General features: G+C 38.2%; 1 protein-coding gene across 1 annotated transcript; it reads left to right on the top strand.

The window, feature by feature from the left end:
* Positions 1 to 13,147: 13,147 nt before the first annotated feature.
* On the top strand, positions 13,148 to 20,623 carry LOC105038345 (uncharacterized). The gene is made up of 7 exons (XM_010914124.4): positions 13,148 to 13,409; positions 14,620 to 14,649; positions 16,550 to 16,648; positions 16,958 to 17,105; positions 18,651 to 18,966; positions 19,080 to 19,134; positions 20,328 to 20,623. Exons 1-7 carry the CDS (start codon positions 13,284 to 13,286, stop codon positions 20,400 to 20,402), a joined length of 849 nt encoding a protein of 282 aa, XP_010912426.1. The 5' UTR covers positions 13,148 to 13,283; the 3' UTR covers positions 20,403 to 20,623.
* Positions 20,624 to 21,327: the final 704 nt, after the last annotated feature.

The following is a 21,327-nucleotide window of genomic DNA, read 5'->3' as shown; positions in this document are numbered from 1 at the left end:
CTCACATCACTACACACCACACAGGTCTTGGTTTGCGACATACACCAAGACAGATGAGAGATCAATGACTCTAGGTGACAATCATCCTTGCAAGGTGGCTGGGATAGGGACAGTCAGGGTGAGGATGTTTGATGGGATTGTGAGGACATTGACAAATATAAAGCACATCTCGGAGCTGAAAAAGAATCTGGTGTCACTAGGCTACTTGGAGCGCAGTGGATACAGCTTCAGCAATAGGGCTAGAAGTGGAGTACCGAACATCTCCAATGGAGCTATGGTGGTGATGAGAGGCAGGAGGTTAGACAATAACCTCTATCGCATGAAGGGATCTGTGGTGACTGGAGAGTCTGATGCAGCAGCTGCAGCACAGGACCAGCAGGGGGCTTACAGGATGTGGCACTACCACCTAGGCCACATGGGTGACAAGGGGCTGAGGGAGTTGAGCAGGAGAGGACTCATCTCTGATCTGGAGGATGGTGCTACAGGAGAGATCTGTGAGCCTTTCCAGATGGGAAAGCAGAGGAGAGTTCAGTTCAACATCAGTACAGCCCGCAGTACAGTCCCTCTAGAGTTAGTACACACGGATGTGTGGGGACCAGCCCCAGTTTTAGCTAGGAATGAGGTCAGATACTTCATGACCTTGATTGATGATTTTTCAAGGAAACTCTGGATTTACTTCATGAGAGAGAAGTCAGAGGTCTTCACCAAGTTCAAGATCTGGAGAGCTGAGGTGGAGAAGGAGCAGGGGAGGAGCGTGAAGTGTCTGAGGTCAGACAATGACGGAGAGCACACCAGCAAAGAGTTCCAGGACTACTGTGAGGAGTGTGGGATCAGGAAATACTTCTCAGTTAAGGAGACTCCACAGCAGAATGGGGTGGTCGAGAGGATGAACAGAACACTTCTGGAAAAGGCACGATGCATGAGGCTGCAGGCAGGGCTTCCAAAGGAGTTCTGGGTTGACACAGTTGACGCAGTAGGCTACTTGATCAATCGATCACCTCACACCAGGTTGGATGGCAGGCTTCCAGAGGAGATGTGGTCTGGGAGGACAGTTGGGCTGGACCATCTACGGATATTTGGGTGCACGGCCTATGTGCACATTGGAGCTGGTGAGCGGAGCAAGCTAGATGTCAGATTATGCAAGACGGTGTTTCTAGGCTATCCGCGAGGAGTCAAGGGATACAGACTGTGGGATCCCTTGGAAAAGAAGGTCATCATTAATCGGGATGTGACTTTTGATGAGGAGTCAGTCCTACAGAGGCGAGCAGGCATGGAGGAGCAGCAGGAGCAGGAGGAGGTCTAGCAGGGTGCTGCTGGACAGCTAACCTCTTTGATTTTGCCTCTTGCAGGTACTACGGGAGGACATAACATTCAGGTGGAGAACCTACCTAAGGTGTCTCCATAGGTGGAGAGGATTCGGATGGATGATCGAGGTGGAGAGGTCCAGCAGGAGTGAGCTGGATCGAGGACTGATATCGGTGTTGCCCTACACAAGCCCAAGAGGACCATCAGGCAACCGAACCGATATGGCTTCGAGGAGATGCTGTCATATGTCCTGGTGATAGCGAATGGAGACCCATATACGTATCAGGAGGCTATTGAGAGCCAGAATAGAGAGCGGTGGATCCAGATGATGTCCGAAGAGATGCAGTCTCTCCACGAGAACCAGACGTGGTGATTGGTGCAGTTGCCACAGGGGAAGAGGCCCATTGGCTGCAAATGGGTCTACAGTCGCAAGAACAGAGTGGAGCTGGTTGAGGCCTTGGGACACCAAGGTGGAGATTGTTATGATCCAGGTGGTGTGCCCAAGGCCCAGGGGACCAAGGCTAAGGCCAAGGTCCATCATTCATGAGGACTTCATGGAGGCTCTAGGGCTAGTTGGGCCCTAGGTTGAAAGGCTGTGGGCCTTTCGGGTTCTTGAGGTCTAGGTTATGTGGGCCTCAAGAGACCAACTCTTTATGGGCCAGGTCTGGGCCCAGGATAGGTGAGATTAGGTCGAGTCATGGGTGTACATGGGCTTGGGTTAACCTAATCTCCCATAGAGTTGGTCAAGGGAGTTTCGGGTTTGGGTCACTTGACCCGGTGTTTATATATACATATACTTGTATAGGTTTGATTAAGCCAAAAAAATACAAGACTCTTTCTCCCAAGTTTCTCTCTCTCTTCTCCCTCTCTCTCTAGCAATTCTCCACACCCCAGGAGCAAGAAACCCTAGGGTTTCTTGCCGCCAGGTCCATAAAAGGAAAGAAAAGCAAGGAGGCGCTAGCCCCTTCCCCCTTGCAGCCGCCGACTCTCTCTCTTCTCCCTCTCTTGCAGCCATCCAAGCATCAGGTCCAGGACCTAAAATCTCTTGAGAAGAGGTTGATACAAGTTTTTCTCAGATCTGGAGTTGATCTGAGGTCGTTTGAGGTGCGGGTGAGATCTCCATCAACAGATCTACAAGAAAGGCTGCAGCAGGACAGATATGCAAGGTCTGTTTCCATCTACCTTCTTTCCTATCTAGAATGCCCCAATTCAAGATCTACAAATTGAAAGACCTCGATCCAGGTCTGATCTGGTTGGGTACCAAATCTTGGATTTTTTAGAGGTGATTTCAGAGGCGTTCTTCATCTGGAACAAAAGGCTAACGAAGAAGACAGCAACCAGGCTGATTTCGTCAAGGGCCTTCAATCGAGTCCAAAAGTCTTCAGATTTGTTCGTTGCTAGTTCTACTGCACCCAAGGTCCGTGGGAGGAGCCAAGATCGTGCTCCAACAAAAAGGATCATTGAGATACTTATCTTTGAACATATTTGATATGTGTAGCCCATGTGATGTGCTAACCAAGGAGTTATCTCTACTTTGTTACATTTACTAATGATCAGTCATGGTATGGGTAAGTATATGAGATACAAATCTGAAATTTTGAAAGATTCAAAGAATTCAGATATAAGTAGAGAAATAAATCAAAAAATTTCTAAAGGTACTTCGATCGGATCGAGGATGCAATACCAATAAAAAAAAATTTGGTTAACTCATAAAATGGCATTGTTTCATATTGAACTGCTCTTAGTATATCTCAGCTCAACGAGATAAGAAGAGTCATGGGACTATATGAGATATGATTTGGTCCATAATGAACTTCACTGATTTATTTATATTTCTTTAGGGACATACTTTACTTCTATGAAATTGGGTTCTCTCTAAATTGGTTCCTATCACACCGTATAAGAAATGGTATGGTGAGAACTGAATCCTGATTATTCTGAGAATCAAAGATGTCCAGCCTGTGTCTAGGACAGCATGTGGGTATGTTAGAGGATAGGTCTATAAAGCTCATCCTAAAAGAGTTTGAGATATTACTTTCTGAAAGAATTGCAATGTAATTGTGACCTGACATGCTATCTTCTTAAAAAATTGTTTAACCAAGATCAAGCAATGGGAGGAAAGTTAAGCTCAAAGAGAGTGTCTCTGAAAAGGAATGAGCCTTGGGACCTTAAGAACCTATTCATCATGAGTCAGTAAACATATATTCCTCCTACACCTTGTACACATAGTAGGATCTTCAATCTTCTCGAAAGGTACTCGGGTATGCTTAGCAGAGGATGTAGAGAAAGTAGTTTCTCATAGGAGATGGAGAGCATAGAGATGATCTCAAAACCTACAACAAGGCGATATAAGATATCGACTCTAAGAAATGGATGTGAAATAGCTTTTCTGAGAAGAGATCTTTTGAAGATTTCTATATGGAATAGCCTATGGATTTTACTTCTTGTGATAAGTGATCATAAAGTCTATAATAATCTTGGAGTTGAAACTTTTATATGATCAAATTGTTTAATCAGAAAAGAAGAATTATGAATTTCAAAAGGGTCAGTGGGAGTGTCCAATACTGACATCGATTAAAATATAATTCAATATAGATTTCTCTATAAAAGACATAAAGCGAGCATCCTAAAGATCTATAGTGATAGATGCAATTGGATGCTTATATTTTCACAGATAAAATACAGAGACTAGATGCTGAAAAAGATTCAGCATAGAAATCTCGGAGTGGAGTCTGCTATCCTCTCGGGCATTGAAGTATGTCATAATGTATTTGAACTGATATAGTTATTACTATGAATGTCACAAGTTGATATCAGTTGTATCCAAGCTGTGAGCGCTGGATTACTGTGAAAACGACCTTAAGCCCTTAAGAAGAACTAAGGACATGTTCTTAATTTGGAGAAAAATTAATGCTAGGAGTGAGAGGATACACTAATTCAGATTTTATGTCTGATATTGATGGTAGAATGTCTACATCATTAGGTGTATTTCTATTCTGATATTTTAAAGAGATTTCAAATAATCGATCAATGAAAACTGAGTACACTGTAAATGTATAGAATGCATTCTGGTTCTAATATTAGTTGCAGAATTGATTATCATACCATCAGATGCCATGATATTATACTGCAAAGACAATGGCATCATAGCTCTTGCTAAGGAGCCTAGGTCTCACTAGATATCCAAGCACATAGAACAGCAGAACACGTGACTACCTCAAGTAGAAATACATAGAGGTGCAGAGAGCAAACTCCATATGTGATGTGGATGACCCATTGATAAGTCAGTTAGCCAGCCTAAGACTAAAAGCTTATCTTATGAAGATAGGGCCTGGTACATGACAGAATGACTTTAGTACAAATTAGAGATTATTGAATGTATGCCCTAGAAGTCAATCCTGACTGACACATATTATATCTTTAAGATATAGTTTTGTACTTATTGGACAGTTATATTACCATTCAAGTTTATGTGTCTATGAATCATCCAAGGAATTAACAAGATGATGATACATATTCTCAAAGAGTTGAGAATTTGAAACATATGTCATTGATGATTAATTCTTAAATTGCTTATGATCATAGGATCATCATGGAGATGGTGATTGATCTGGATAGACCAGTGCACCGATCGTTTCCTTCGAACAGATGGATCTCGAGTCTACAGTATAGAGATACTGGAGCGAGAGTGCAAATGGTTATTAGAGAATAAATAGCACTGACCGTGACCAACACGAGAAATCACATGGATGTCTGCTCACTTGTTAGTGACTTTCTCGATGCTGCAGTTGTATGACTGATCTTTTAACCTGAGATGATACTACTGCTCGCAGTGAGGCTGCTGGAGTTTGACTGATACATCAACATAGGTCTCAAGAAACTCTTGTAGTGGATGTTGGCGTCAGTTGGTCGACTATAGGAGTGGAGTGTGCATCAAGATAAAATCTATTGATCCTAGCAGAAGGGAGTAGTCCTATGAGATTTAAGAGGCTGAGTCCTTAAGTCTATGGCCATAGCATTGTGATTGATGGAAAAGAGTTTCTATAGAGTCACATATGGACTTGAGCTGATTAAATCTATCATATGACCGATATTGAGATTTGACAATTCATCCATGACCTGCCATCTGGTTGGAACTCACGATAGAGGGATGTATCATGCACTAACTGCACCTAGAGATTCATCACTTTTATTCTGCTAGATTGTCACTACATACTGCTAGGTGTCACTGGTGGATTGTGAGACTCATGAGGATCATCTTGATGATCAATGATCTTTGATGGACAGAGTTGGAAGTGTTCCAATCCATTGAAAAAGAGTTTCAATAATATTGTGATAGAGATCATAATATATCTCACTACCAGACAGAATAGAACCTATGGAGTCACACACAAAGAGACTTTTGACTGATCAGATGATTGAATTATGATTATGAATCGTAACAAAATTTGATTATCAATTTGATTGATAATTGACCAATGTAAATGTTGTATTATGTAACTTATGAAAGAGTTAGTGAGTTATAGAGAAATTAATTAGCAATAAGATTGCTAATTGGCTCAATTTGATTGAGTAATAGGGCTTGTATTAAGTTTAATTTGATTGGATTTAATTTGACTCATTTTGATATTGATTTAATCAACCCTATAGGATTATAGGATAATCCCAAAAGGATCGTATGATTAGTCTCAATTGAATTAAGATTTGAGTTTGACCCAATTCCTAATTAGATTAGAATGTATGTATTCTTAATTGGATTAAGAATCTTTATTTAATGGTGTACCAAATTCTAATTGGATTAGAATTAAAATTCAGCACCAACAAAGAGTCCAATTGGACTAGAACTCCTCCAATTAGAAGATATCTAATCTAAATAAATTGGGCTCCAAATCAGATTTAGATTTCTATTTATTTGAGTTTAATCTGGTCCTAATATGATTATTATTAATTGATATTTTAATTAGATTTAAAATAGTAATTTAAATGAGAGTCCCATATGATTGAAACTCCTCCAATCCATGCACCCAAAACATCCCATGCCATAACTAGTTTTGATGCCACATATGTCCAGATTTTTGATGCCACCTCCCTCCCTTTTTTAGCATGTAAGCATGAAGAGGAATCTCCCTTTTAGCGTGTAAAAATCTGGTGTGAAACCTGGTGGTATGGGTGGCACAATATTAGGAGAGTCCAAGGTTGCAAGGACTCTTGATTCCTATCCAAAATCAATCTCTTCTCTCATTCAAATTGAGACTCTTTTTATGCCTATAAAATACCAGCATATGGGACGGCTTTCGAGGGGAATTAGATCTGGTTTTGATGCCCAAAATCAAAGAAATTGGCATGGAGGAAAAAAAAATAAAGAGAAAGGGGCGGTGAAGAGATCCTTGGCATGAGGTAAGTTGATGTTATCTTTTCTTTCTTGCAATAATCAAGTATTGGTTGTTTAGACATTTCTATCTCCTCCCTCTTGTTCATGTTTAGACATGGATGTCTTCTTTTTTTTTTGTCCAAAAGTTGAACAAAATTATTACATCTCTATTGTAGAGATTTGGTATATGAATTTTAGAAAGAAAAGAGAAAAAAAGGGTTCTTCTCATGATCTTTAGTATAGAGATCAAGATCCTCCCATATCTTCTTGTTCTTTAAGAATGTCTTAGGAGAAAAGAAGATTTTCAACCATCAAGATGCGATCTCTGCAAGGGAGCTAGCACCCCGGTGAGATCAAAAGGCTTCTGATCAAATCAAAGTCTCGTGTGGATATCCATAAAAATCGGACGCTTGTGCGGCTATAAGGGACCTTCGAAGGATATCCATGATCATCAGTTTGCATTGAAGATTGATCCATATTCAGGTATATTTTAAATTTATTTTTTTTATTTAATTTTTGTATCTGAATCTTATCTCACATATGATGATCCTGTTTATGGTTTGAAGATTTGATCTTATGTATGTTTAGATTAAATTAGATTTAATCTGAAAATTTTAAAATTTTATTGTATACTTTTTTGCAAAATCATAAAATTTTGGATGGTTTTATTGAAGAAGAGTTTGAGTAGACAATCGGTGTGGGGGTCCGCACCTCTGACTCTTAGTATGTGATGGACAATCCTCCTCTCTTGATTAGCTCTATCCGACTTGACGAACCTCTCACCTATCTTATGTGGTCTCGGAATATGTGGCTATATATCAAAGCTCGCGGGTTTAAAGATTTTCTCACTGGAGTTGCTGTTAAGCCATAATCCAGAGATATCGAAATTTTAAAATGAGAATCAGAGAATTCTCTTATAATGGCTTGGCTTCTCAACTCTATAGTGTCTTCTGTTGCTCAAGATACGTCATTTTTTGAAACCGTCTGAAAAATTTAGGAGGCTGTTCCCCAGACTTATTCATAATAGGGTAACACTGCTCAAGCTTTTGAGCTCAAATGCAAGGTGCGTGCTATTCGACAAGGGGATCTCTCTATCACTGCTTATATGGTAGAACTCCAGCGTATGTGGTCCGAACTAAATTTTTATCGTCCCTTCAAAGCCTATGGTTCTAAAGATCCTATTATGTTCAAGAAATTCACTGACGAAGAGCGAATCTTTAATTTTCTTACTGGACTAAATGACGAATTTGACCCAATCAGGGTTCAGATTCTAGGTCGAAGTATAGATTTGCCTCCTCTTGAGCAAGTCTTCTCTCTGATTCTAAGTGAAGAGACTCACCGTCATGTGATGGTTGCTCCAGATACTATCCGCTCTGCAATGATTATCCCCCCCAATCACAATCTCAACAATCTCAGAGACGTGGTAGTCGAGATATGCGGATATGCTCCAATTGCAATAAAATGGGGCATGTTCGTGATACCTGTTGGCAGCTACATGGCCGTCCCTCTGGTTATGGTAGAGGTGGTCATCAAGAAAGAGGATATTCTGGTATAGCTATTGATCATCATCAGGCCAATCTTTCTGAGCACATAGAGAAAGGTATTTCATCTACAAAGGCATCAACTCCTCCTTCACCTGTTGATGCTGGGAGTTCATTATCTACTGATTAGATGCTCCGCTGAATTATGGACCGACTTAATGTTTCTTTTGGCAATGCTTCTTCTACTAACAGTTTGTCAAGCAAATTTTTTAGTTCTCCTTTAATTTTCTACTCTCATTTTGCACAATCCAATTTCTCTCATATTAAATCTAGTACATTAACCCTTGACACCTTTACCTCTTCCATTAATACTGCTAAAATATGGGTCATAGACTCTGGTGCCACTATGCATATGACTGATAATTTTGATAAATTTATGTCTTACTCGTTATGTTCTGATAAAGTTCGTATCGATCTGTGTCCGAAAAGGGATCCATTACCTGTACACCGACCATAAAACTATCTTCTACTTTGCATGTCCTTAGTTTTTTCACTAATCTAGTGTCTATCCATTCCATTACAAATGATCTGAATTGCAAAGTTACATTCTTTTCCACTTATTGTGTTTTTCATAAGCTGACAATGGAGGGAGACAATTGGGCATAGTAAAATGCACAATGAGCTCTATTACCTGGATGATGGGAAGCTGCAAAACTACTATCAGAAGCTAGTATAATTATCATCATCTACTGATGCCATGAATGAAATTCAGTTACAGCACCACAAACTTGGACATATCTCTTTTTCTATCTTATCAAGGCTATTTCCTAGTTTATATAATTCTTGTGCTAAAAAATAGTTAGTTTGTGATGCGTGTGAATATGCTAAACACACGCGAAATAATTATCTGACTTCAGAAACTCATAATAATAAACCATTTGAGATTGTTCACTCTGATGTGTGGGGATCCTGTAGTATCTCTACTTCTGGACATCATTATTTTATGATTTTTATTGACTGTTACAGTAGAGTAACTTGGGTATATCTTCTAAAGGTTAAAGATGAAGTTATACGTTGTTTCAAAGAATTTCATAAATTAGTTGATACCCAGTTTAGTGTCAAAATTAAAGTATTGAGATTTGATAATGGCACAAAATATATGCATAAGGAGTTTCGTGAGTATCTAACTACTCATAGAATTATCCATCAAACTACTTGTGTTGACACCCCAACCCAGAATGGTGTTGCTGAACGGAAGAATCAATATCTTTTGAAAGTTTTTAGATCCTTGTTATTTACTATGCGGGTTCCAAAAATTTTATGGGGTGAGGTAGTTCTCACTGCAGGTTATCTGATTAACCGGATGCCTCTTCGAACTTTGGAGTACAAGGCACCACTTGAATACCTATAGAGAGAGTCTTCTTTTATTGTACCTCTTCGGATATTCGGGTGTGTGTGCTTTGTCTGAGATCATCGTCCTACAGTCGGCAAGCTTGATCCAAAAGCTCTGAAGTGTGTCTTTATGGGCTATCCTGCTACTTAAAAGGGTTATAAATGCTATTATCCTCCTGAAAGATAGATATTTGTCAATATGGACATCACTTTTCGAGAGACTGAATCCTTTTTTGGTAGTATTTCAATAATTCAGTCAGCTACTCAGCTACCTTTAGCCCAACAGTTTATTTGCTCTCCTAGTATCCCTTCTAGAGCTACTAATCTTGAGGGGGAGATTATAGTGACTGAAGAGACTGAGCAGGAGCAAGAGCAAACTGATGAACAGCTGGACAGTAACTCTAATCGATAGGGGGAGTCCTCAACTGAGTCCATTGTGCATTCTATCGCTACCCAACAGTCTTCCTCTGACCTAGCTCCAGCATCTTTATTTGACAATGGTGATATTTCTCCTCCTGACCCTACCTTGAATCTACCTATTACTCATAGAAAAGCTTCTCGTTCTGATATTATTCCTTCTCGATATCGGTATGATATTGCTAATTTTGTTTTCTATGAGTCTATATGACCTACAGATAGATCATTTATTACATTGTTAGAAGCTGTCTCTATACCAATACACTGGAAGGATGCTATGATAGATCCTAAGTGGAGGGAAGCAATGCTTGAAGAAATGCGAGCCTTGAAAAAAAATTAGACTTGAGAATTGGTTCCCTTACCTGCTGGAAAATAACCAATGGGTCTATACTATGAAACAAATCCTAGAGGATAAAATTGATCGCTATAAAGCTCATCTAGTTGTCAAAGGTTATACACAGACATACGGCATTGATTATAAGGAGACTTTCATCTCTATAGCCAAGATCAATACAGTTCAGACCCTCATTTCTTGTGTGGCAAATCTCAACAGGAGTTTATTCCAACTAAATATGAAGAATGCTTTTTTACATGGTGATCTTCAAGAGGAGGTGTATATGGAGATTCCTCCCGAATTCATTCATACAGAGACTGCTGGCAAGATCTGCTGTCTGCGTCGGTCACTCTATAGACTAAAGCGGTCACCCAAAGTATGGTTTGATCGCTTCCATCATGCCATGCTCAAAATTGGTTATCACCAAAGTAATGCAGATCATACAATGTTCTTCTGTCATAATAAAGGCAAGGTTGCTATCCTAATTGTTTATGTTGATGACATTATTCTTACTGATGATGATCTCCCAGAGTTGGCCCATTTGAAGACTCAATTGGCATAATATTTTAAAGTCAAAGATCTGGATAACTTACGATACTTCTTTGGGATTGAAGTAGCCAGATCATCTCATGGCATCTTTCTTTCTCAATGAAAATACATCCTGGATTTGTTGACTGAGACAGAAATGTTGGGATGTCGACCTGCTATCACACCTATCGCACAGAATCATCGTCTTACTGCTGATAGTGGTGAGCCAGTTGTTCGTGAGCGATATCAATGTCTTGTTGGCAGACTGATCTATCCATCTCACACAAGACCTGACATAGCCTTTGCAGTCAGTGTTGTGAGTCAGTACATACATGATCTCCGTGAACTTCACCAGGAAGCTGTATATAGAATTCTTTGATATCTTAAGAGTTGCTCAGGGCGTGGTCTTCTTTTCTCTCATCATAAACATTTCAAAGTTGAAGCCTATTCTGATGCTAATTGGGCAGGCTCCATAGATGATCGTCGATCCACCTCAGGCTATTGTACTTTTGTTGGTGGTAATCTTATGACTTGGCGCAGTAAGAAGCAAGATGTTGTTACTCGATCTAGTGTGGAGGCTGAGTACCGAGCTATGGCTCAAGGCATTTGTGAGGTCTTATGGTTAAACGACTGCTTATTGAGTTACATCCTTTTTAGTCTTCTTTCCTATTTCTGTTCTGTGATAATAAGGTGGTCATTAACATTGCCAATAACCCTATTCAACATGACAGAACTAAGCATATAGAAATTAATCGTTATTTTATCAAGGAGAAGCTGGATCAAAAAGTTATCTGTTTATCATTTATTAAGTCTTTAGAATAATTGGCAGACATTCTAACGAAGGATCTCAGTGGTTATATATTTTTTTCGATTTATAACAAGATGAGACTTCGTGATATCTTCGTCTCATCTTGAAGAGGAGTATTGACAACCTTAGCTATCATGTTTTTTCATTCATGGCCTTTCTAGTCATGAATGATTTTTTCTTATTTAGGGAGTAACCAAGAATAGGTTATCACCTTCGTTTGTAAAGAATGAAACTCTTATATAAAATGGGGATGACCCCTAAAGCTGTAATATAGGAAAAAAAAAAGAAAAAAATTTCCTCCTTCCTCTGAAATCCCATCTCCCTCTCTTTGTTCTTCCACCTTCTCCCATCTCTGGTTTTCAACCGGATAAAATGGAGCTCAATGGCAATATTGGGGCTAGGAGAACTCCAATGTCGAGGGAAGAACTCAAGGAATGTGGATTTGATCTCCATTTCATCTTCGGTAACTTGACCATCAGCTCTTGTAATGCATTGAATTCTATTCCTGCGCCGCCGAAGCACCGTGGACTGATGAAAAAATGAAGTACTAGAGTCACCCTCTCGGAGCCACCTCACTCTAGGCTTTTGCCTCCAATAAATTTCTTGAAGTTTAAGGTTTCTATTATAGTCAAAAATTTTGTGGGAAATAGCAGTCTGTAAGTGGACGTTTGGGCCAACCAGTTCATATATCTTCTTCTTGTAGTGCTTCGATCTGGGCTTCGAGCCTCTTAGATGTTTCAAAGAGATTGCCAACAAATTCCTTGTTCCTGTGTCTGAAGGCACATCTAGGATTTCTGAGAAGATGGATCAAACGGACCCCATGAGACTCAGTGCGAGCAGCATGCCAAGCCCCCTGAACAACAGCTTTGATATTGGGATATGATAACCAAAATTTATAGAATCTGAAAGGCACCATGCCACCACCCTTCTTAGTGTCACTGGTCAGTTAAGAGTAATGGACAGTGGTTAGAGCCGATGCAGGGTAAATGAATAACTTCAGAATTAGACTCAACCATTCCGAGTTGGCCAAAAGCCCGATCCAACCGTTCTCAGACGCGAGCTCTCCCAAGCCTGTTATTACACCAAGTATATTTGCTCCCTGAATAGCGCCTTAGACGTGATGAATTCTCTAAATTCAGATCTTTCAACATTTACTGCGTAGCCCTTTCCCCCCAATTTCTCTTCGCTGGAACAGATCGCATTAAAATCTCCCATTAAGAGCATAGGTTGACCAATGGACATGCAAGAGGTAATCATGTTCCATAGCTCCCTTCTCTTACGATAGCTAGTACTGCCATAGATAACCCAAATATCCAGAGCTTACGATCTTCAATCGTAATCACCCCTAAAGGCCCCCTGGCGGTCAGGCCGTGTAAAGCCCATGATACTCGGGCCACAACTCCGTTTAACACTGGCTAGAAAGGGGAAAAAAATCTAACCTTTTCGACCAGGCCGCGTAAAGCCCATGACACTCGGGCCGAGGAAAGCAAGCAGTGCTTAAGAAAAAACCCTAGGTCCGGCAAAAGAGCCGGCGTTCTCGCCTCCAATGGCGCAAGCCAAGGCCTAGAAAGTAGAAACGCCCAGAGCCTCCGTTGTATTCTCTCGCGCGACTTTCTTCGATTCCTTGAGGAGATATCTTGGTTCGAGATGCGAGCGGCCGCATGGAAGAGCGTGCTCAGATTTCGGAATCCCCTGTCCCCGACTACCGATTCCGCGCTGTTTCATTCTACCCCCGCCTCATTCGCCAAATGGAGGAGCAAATGGGACCCCGACGTTAGTTCCCAAAGGCCAACCTTTGTTTATTTATATACTTTTTTTTGCCTGAAGAATTCTTTGCATTGCGGGGTCTGATGGGTAAAGATTAGCTCAAAAGTTTTTTTTCGAGAAGATAATGGAGGACGGACTTGATTGGTTCTTGTGTGCATTGTTTTTAAATAGTATAAGTTACTTTAAACTTTGGTTCTTCCCATTCTTGATTTTTTTTCTTTATTTTTTTAAATTCATTTGATATAGAGGAGGTATTGGAAGCTCTAGAATTTGCTATTTTTGTTGGTAAGGTTAATCAAAAACTTTTTAAAAACAAATAATCGGTGATGGGTTTGAGTGGCGTGTGTAGTGATGGGCACTCGGTATCCGATATGTTGAATTTAAAAGGCATCGGCTACTTCAGAAGTTTTTCTTCTTTTTTTTTTTTTCTTTATTAATATAAAGGAAAGATGGAATTTTTTTTCCTTTTCTTTCTTTATTTATTTATTTTTAAAGCTTGTCAACTAAATCAAAACCAAGAAAATTCATTCATAAAATTTAGCTAAACTAATCATGCTTAAATATTCAATGTCGCTTTATGACCAAAAATGAATTTTCATAATTGTGCTAAGCTGTAATGTGGAGAATGATCAAGTTGATTGTGAGATGGACTAGCAAATACAATTGAATCAATTAAATTATTGCTTCCATATAGAGCTGCACATCCATGCCGGTGCTAAAATGCTTAAGTTCCTGTTTTCTAGATATTCCTACTTGCAAGGTGACCATATTGTTACTTTCATTGGTTCATTATATATATATATATATATATATATATATATATATATATATGTTGCCTTCAGACTTATTATCTTAGGTAGCTATATATACCGAGGAAGACATGAGATAGAGGGAATAAATGGCTGTTTGTGTTCCTATATTATCAACTTTAAAAAAACTTGTGCTGTTTGTGCGGACAATATATATATATATATATGTTGCCTTCAGACTTATTATCTTAGGTAGCTATATATACCGAGGAAGACATGAGATAGAGGGAATAAATGTTTGTTTGTGTTCCTATATTATCAACTTTAAAAAAACTTGTGCTGTTTGTGCGGACATGTATGCATGCATGTTGAGTAGATAATCTACATATGATTTGTAAGTCATATATAGTGCCTTCACATCTTCATCACTTATTGACCTGTAATATTGTGTGATCTTAATCTTTCAGGATGAAGGAACAAACCAAGAACCATCCAAGGTATAACATGTCTGGATCTTTCATATCTTGTTTAAATTAATTAGGTAGCTTTCACTTCTGATTTTTTTTTTTTGGATGATATACCTATATTCTTCTATTTTGCATGAGTGTCTCATGTAAACACTCCACATTTTTTCAGATGTTTTGTTTTTTTAAAGTTGCCAGGCCTCCAAGTCCAAACACTGGATGTTCTGATTTATTGGTCCTGTAATTGACTGAGAATTAAAGCCTCCAATAATATTTGCTCTCCTCACTTTATCCGATGCTCTTAAAGGTTTATAGAAAATGTTAACTGTGTTCAAAGATCAAGCAGAAGGTAAAATTCCTTGCCCATTTGTGTGGCTGGACAAATTCTAAATGGGTGTAAGTTGCTGAGGTCAAAGGCATACCAGAAAATTATGTGGGAACTGCATGATCTGTGAGAACTGAGAGAACTATGGGATAATGACTTCCTAATCCATATTAGAACCACCAAAGAAAGTCATAAAAGATGAATTCCTATAGAGTGGGAAGGAAATAATACAATCCTATCATGATCTCTAAAATTAGCCACCTTCCTTTCTGGAATAGCAGATCTTGATTTGGGTTGATCTAAAGGGCCTTCAGCTGAACTTTAATTTTATTGCATAACAGAACTACCCAATTAATGATGTAGCATTCTCACACTGTATGGAGATGGAAAAATTTTTAGTTGGTCATGCTTTGATAGAAATATTGTCACAATTGAGGAAATTCATTGATGCATCCTTTGAAGCTGGAGGGAATGGAACATGAAGGTGATCTTAAATCAGACAGAACCAACTAGGAGGGGTGGCTAAACCTGATGAATGGTGGAAGTGGATGAAGTGCTTGCCTTCCAGTGAAATAAAGTATATTCCCATCCTTGGAAGTTTGAACATATCTGTGTAGATTCTTCCTTGTCATTGTAACAATTGGGAAAAGCACTTTTCATTGGCTTCCCCATCAAAACAGCAGCAACAAACTATTACTACTGCTGCTATAAGCAAGGAGGAGACAGTGTGGGATATGCTCTGAGAATAAATTTGACACCATGAGTTGGTGATTGCTGCTCAAAGAGTCCTTGAATGGTCAATAGGATTACTCTTTATCTTTTTGGAATTCAACATGTTCCAAGACGCAAGGCATCTTGGCTTAGCCTTGTTGCTTATTCTTCTTTGTAGAAGTGGTCAGACATTTGTTGATGGACATTTCAAAGTATGTTTTGCCTATAAGGATGCTTTCTCGATAATTATAATATTCCAATTAATTATCTTCAAATTGACAATAAGTATGTTTTGGAGTCTTTTGATTCTCAAAATTATCATATGCTGTTTTGAAATGATTTATGGTCTTGAAACCACTTTCTCCAGTGTTGCTTTTTTTTTTTTTTTTCAATATGTGTAGTGGCATATATGTGAAAATGCAGATCTCATGTAATTGTATTGCCTCTCTGACTTTAACTTGCTTGTCAAGTTTCTAATTATTAGCCTGTACACCATTAGATGTAGTGGATTGAGTTCTGCTGTTCTGATGACAATTAGACTTCATAGGAAATTGGCAAGCTAAAGGAGAAAAACTTATCGTTCTATTTCCATGCTATGCTCTCGTGGATGATTACATTAGGATTTACTTTTGATAGGGACTGCTGTCAACTAGGAGATGTTTATGCTTTATGCTTACACATCATCATTATTGGGAAGCAAACCTCTAAGATGCAGTCCAAGTATTGATAATGTTCTCAGGGACTTAATCAAAATTAATATGCAAGATGTCTTCTTTATGGCCAAGTATTTTTGTTGATGCCATACATCTCCATTAGCATATTCTGATGTTTCTGGGAGTAATTTCTTCTCTTAGTCTTATATGTTGGTGTAATCTGACAAAACGATGCTTTGGACAGACTTACATCAGGTTTTCAGTTCATCAAAAGCGATCTGATGCAAAGGCGGCTCTCAAGAATCTTCTTTTCGATGGTAGATCTTCACAGCAATATTTTCAGGTAAGCATATCTGGTTAATTTGTTTTTCTTTGACCGTTGGCTCATTATGTTAGGGATCACTAGGACCTTGTCCAGAATCAGTAGTCACCTTTTCTGACTTTGATTTGATATCCTGAATGATATTCCATATGCACATTGTTAAGTGAATTTTAATTAGTGGTATAATTAATTGCATACCATCATTGTCAGTGATATTTTATTTTGTAAATTATGCCTATCTTTTTCTTATGTTATCACCTTATTTTCGAAGCTACCGTGCATGCTGTATAATGACATGAATCTACCTGACATCTGGGTTTTTATTAATAGGACGAAGATATCACTTGGTCTACCGATAAAAAGAGCAGCAGAAATGTCAAAGCAAAGGACAGTTCACATGATTTTGATAAACATCAACGGTCAAAGAGTGCTGGGAGACCAAATCCCCACAGTAAAGGCAAACGTAGTGCAAACAAGCGTGAGTCTAGTTTTGCCAGATTATTTGTACTTTGTTATTAACATATTTGTTTGTGTTTTATAGCTGAATTGTTAAGTGGACAATTTGTTCATGTAGTGTTTTCAATGACAAGATTTTAAGTGCTGCCTTTGTTTTCTATTATTTACTGCTATTACTGTTCGTACTGCTACTGCTGCTAATACATATTGCCTTATCTTGTATTCTTTTCCCTCGATCTTCATAATATGATGCTATTGAGGTATCAAGAAAGTGGATGCTCAACATTCTTTTCTCTACTACACTTATCTGCAAACTCAGTCATATCATAGCAATTCAGCATGTGGATTAACAGCACATGGATGTCAGCTTCTCTTATCCCTGCCTCAAGAACTTCCTCGATAGCGTAGCTTATATGCTTCTAGAATCATGCTCTCGTACCTTAGTGATGGTTTGTCAATTCATGTACTTGCATGTTCTTTCATTTTTCTTGACATCTTGAAGCGTGCTCGTTGCGGGTTTTTTCATAATGTCCCTTTTTTATAATTGCCTGACAAAGTCCCATGGTCAAAATCTTAAAAGATTCTCTTATAAATTTCTAGGGCTTGAAAACCTAAATCTTACTCTTTGAAATTGTAAAGATTCAGAGTTGCATGTTCTTTCATTCTTCTTGACATCTTGGAATGTGGTCATTTTGAGTTTTTTTTTTTTTTTTTTGGCATAATGTCCCTTTCTGTTTGTAATTGCCTGATGAAGTCCTATACTCACAATCTTAAAGAGTCTCTTATAAATTTCTAGGGCTCGAAGACTGAAATCTTATTCATTGAAAGTGTAAAGCTTTGATGGCAATCCTTTGTGTTTCTCATGTATCCTTGTAAAAATTTCTGCTGTCCAATTGTCATCCTTCATGCAAGCCCTTTATTTGGCATTCTGTTTTTGTTTTTTCTAATGAAATGTTGTTCATCATAAGTCCCACTATTTACTGACTAGCCCAAGATTATATTTGTTTGATTTGGCTTTCCACTGTTTATCGGTGGATGTTCCTGCCACAGTTCTCTGTATAAAAACTTTTATCCAGTCTGACATGTCTAGTATCAATGTCCAAGTCTTTCTCCAAACTTAACATGCATTTTACTGGAATCCCCTTTGTTCCATTGGAATATCTAGGTGAAGTATTAGGGGCCCATAGTGTTGAAACTTAGTTACTGTAAATCAATTGCTTTCGAATGCATAAGCAGTTCATAGGTTTTTTCCACAGTTCCACTGAAGAAAATAACTCTATAGGCATCAATTTTCTTCCAGATGAAGACAATTTTAGCACAATGCTCATTTGAATTATGGACACTAGGTTGGAAAAAAAATTAATCAGTTTGCCATTGAAGTCAACAGTAATGTCAATCAAAGTACATTCATTTTTAGTTACCATATGATAGATGCAGTGTATGATACAGCATACTTCATTGTTTTGATCCCAAAATTCATGCTTGGGACCAGATTATTTAGTTACTGATTTTGTTGCCTTTATACTCATACAACGAGACAACATTTCTTCTTTTTTTTTTTTTTCAGGTTGGCGCAATAGGCAGAGCAGTTATGATGAAGATGATTATGAGCATCCTGATACAAAATTTTCAGCTACCTTTGGTGGACAAAGACGTTTTACCTGGTCTTTTACATCAGGGGAAACCCTTCATTTTCAGAATTGTGCAACTGGATTTGAGTGGAGAGATAATTCAGAGCGGATCAAGACCAGAAAAAGAGTATGGAGTGAAAGCGATATCGAAGATACTGAAGACGATCCGAGTGATACAGATTCCCAATCCCATAGAGTTATCCTTGGATTGCCACTTACAGGCCCCTTAAAATTAGATGATGTTAAACATGCGTAAGTTATTGTTGTACAAACCTTGTCCTAAATGATGCTTCTTGGTTCTCATAGTTACTGCATTTTCATACTATGTTACTCATTTATATCATGTAATTTATTACTTTTCACAGTTTCCATGCAACTGCTTTAAGGTGGCATCCTGACAAGCATCAAGGCCCTTCCCAGGTTAGTTGTCAACTTTATTAAATATGAACTCATTGTTCATTTGAATTTTTCTTTTTTCTTTTTTGTGTCTGTCTGTTGAATGGATCTGTTTTTTCATATGAAGTAGACTGGCCGGATATGAACTGCCACTTCCCTGACCATGGCCTAAAACTTAAGTAGCTTGTGTGAAGGGTCCAGTAGGCCATTTTGCCTACCTCATAAACTGATAGATCTGATACATCTCCCACTTTTCATCTATCCTATAGCTAGTCCCTTTCTCTCACTCTTTTTTTCTTTTTTTGAACTTAGTCATGACAATTAAATGAGGCTGGACCTTGGTGTAGTTGTAAGGTTGCTCCATTGTAACCTAAGGTGTTGTGGGTTCAAAACATGGAAACAACCACTCGCTCGCAGCGGTAGGACTCTGCACATCTGAACCTTCTTAAACCCTGTACTGGTGGGAACCTTATGTACCGGGACACACACACACACTCTCTCTCTCTCTCTCCCCCCCTCCCTCCCTCACACCTTTAAATCGTGACAGCTAAATTATTTGGGGGAACATTAATCCTTAATTTGCATGCAAAATATAGCTGGAGTAATGGTGTACATTTTTTTCTAAGTATAATTTATGCACAAGTAATAACTTTTTGCTTATTAAATCATATATGTCAGTTGTTTATTTTCCATTTAGGTCATCTTGTATAAACTTTTATTTTCTAGTTTAGACTATCATGTGTGATCATGAATTTCTATACTTTTTTGACAAGTTACAAGATCTTTGGGTGTATCATTTTACCTGCTTTTTTTTCCAATTGGATATTGCCTTTTGGCAGTTGTGGATCATGACTCACATGAACCTAGTTTGCGAGGATGGGGTTACATAACAATGAGTCAGTGAGCTATGCCTGTCTGGACACCTGTACTATCACTCTGAACTTTGTATTAGCTGGAAAAATCATATTGCCTTGTTTGAATTTACCATGTGTTCCACTACACTCTAAATCAATAGTTGTTATATATCTTTTTGACGCAAATAGTTGCTATATATCAACCATCTAGTTCTTCCCAAGTTTTTGTTCAAATTTCTAGAATGATCTAATCATGTCTCACCCATTACTTTTTGTTAATCATTAGTAAATTTTTTTAACTTACATTCTAGGTCTTTTATTGTTAAAATCCTGAAAGAGAAACCATTGCATGTGTTAATGCAGGCAATTGCTGAGGAAAAGTTCAAGCTCTGTGTCGATGCATACAACTCCCTCTGCAAAGCCTTGAAACCCAGCTAAGGCATGGGCGATAATAGTCATTAGGCATACCTTCATGGAGCTGTGTATGTTCAAGTTCTCATGTAATACTTTAGAAATATATATAAATATTAGAGAGAGAGAGAGAGAGAGCTAAGATGCTCTCCAGAGGATAGTTGAGAAGGTCTTTTCATCTTAAAAGTCAATAATAGATCATTTAATTTGAAAATGGCTATAAAAAAAATGATTAGATCACAGCAAAATAGGATCCTATATCATTTTAACCATTTATTTTTATCACTTAGTTGATGCAGGGATTAGAACTCACCAATGTTTCTAGTGGTATATATCATGATCAACTGTGTGAATCTTCAATTGAACGGTCTGTTTTTAATTTTGGAAGCAAGAGAATTATATATCCTTACCTCTCGAGAGAAGCATAGTTTCTCTCTAATAATTCTATGATATATTTTATATGAAGTTTTTGTGGCGATGAATAAGGCAAGGCAAGGAGAACATCATAAAGATAATCTTTGATTGATACAATTCCAATTGGTTGTTAATAGACTCATCTTTGTTACATTATACCAATGATATTAAAAAAAATAATAACCGCTAGTTATCAAACTACACTTCATGATTATGCATTCCAAAATGTCAAAAATAATAATTCTCCCACACTGGTGTGTTTTAGGTCATATTTGATCGCCTCTCTGTGGAAACAATGTGATCCAAATATGTCTAAATAGGAGGTTACACACTTAACATGATCATAATATTTAAAATCCTGTTTGCGAAGTTTTAAGGAGTAATATGGGCCCCATATAATTGAACCCTATTTTAATTAATTTCAGCATATAAAGTAATGATAATGCCCCTGCGTCAGCATTTCCCACAATTTCAAACTCTCAGTCATTTCCTAAGCACTTTCTAAAAGTATTTCTAAAACATTCACTTTCCATACATG

The sequence above is a fragment of the Elaeis guineensis genome, chromosome 1, assembly GCF_000442705.2.
Source record: "Elaeis guineensis isolate ETL-2024a chromosome 1, EG11, whole genome shotgun sequence".
NCBI classification, from domain to species: Eukaryota; Viridiplantae; Streptophyta; class Magnoliopsida; order Arecales; family Arecaceae; genus Elaeis; species Elaeis guineensis.
Note: the sequence above shows the minus strand (reverse complement) of the source record. Positions and strands in the feature narration are given on the sequence as shown.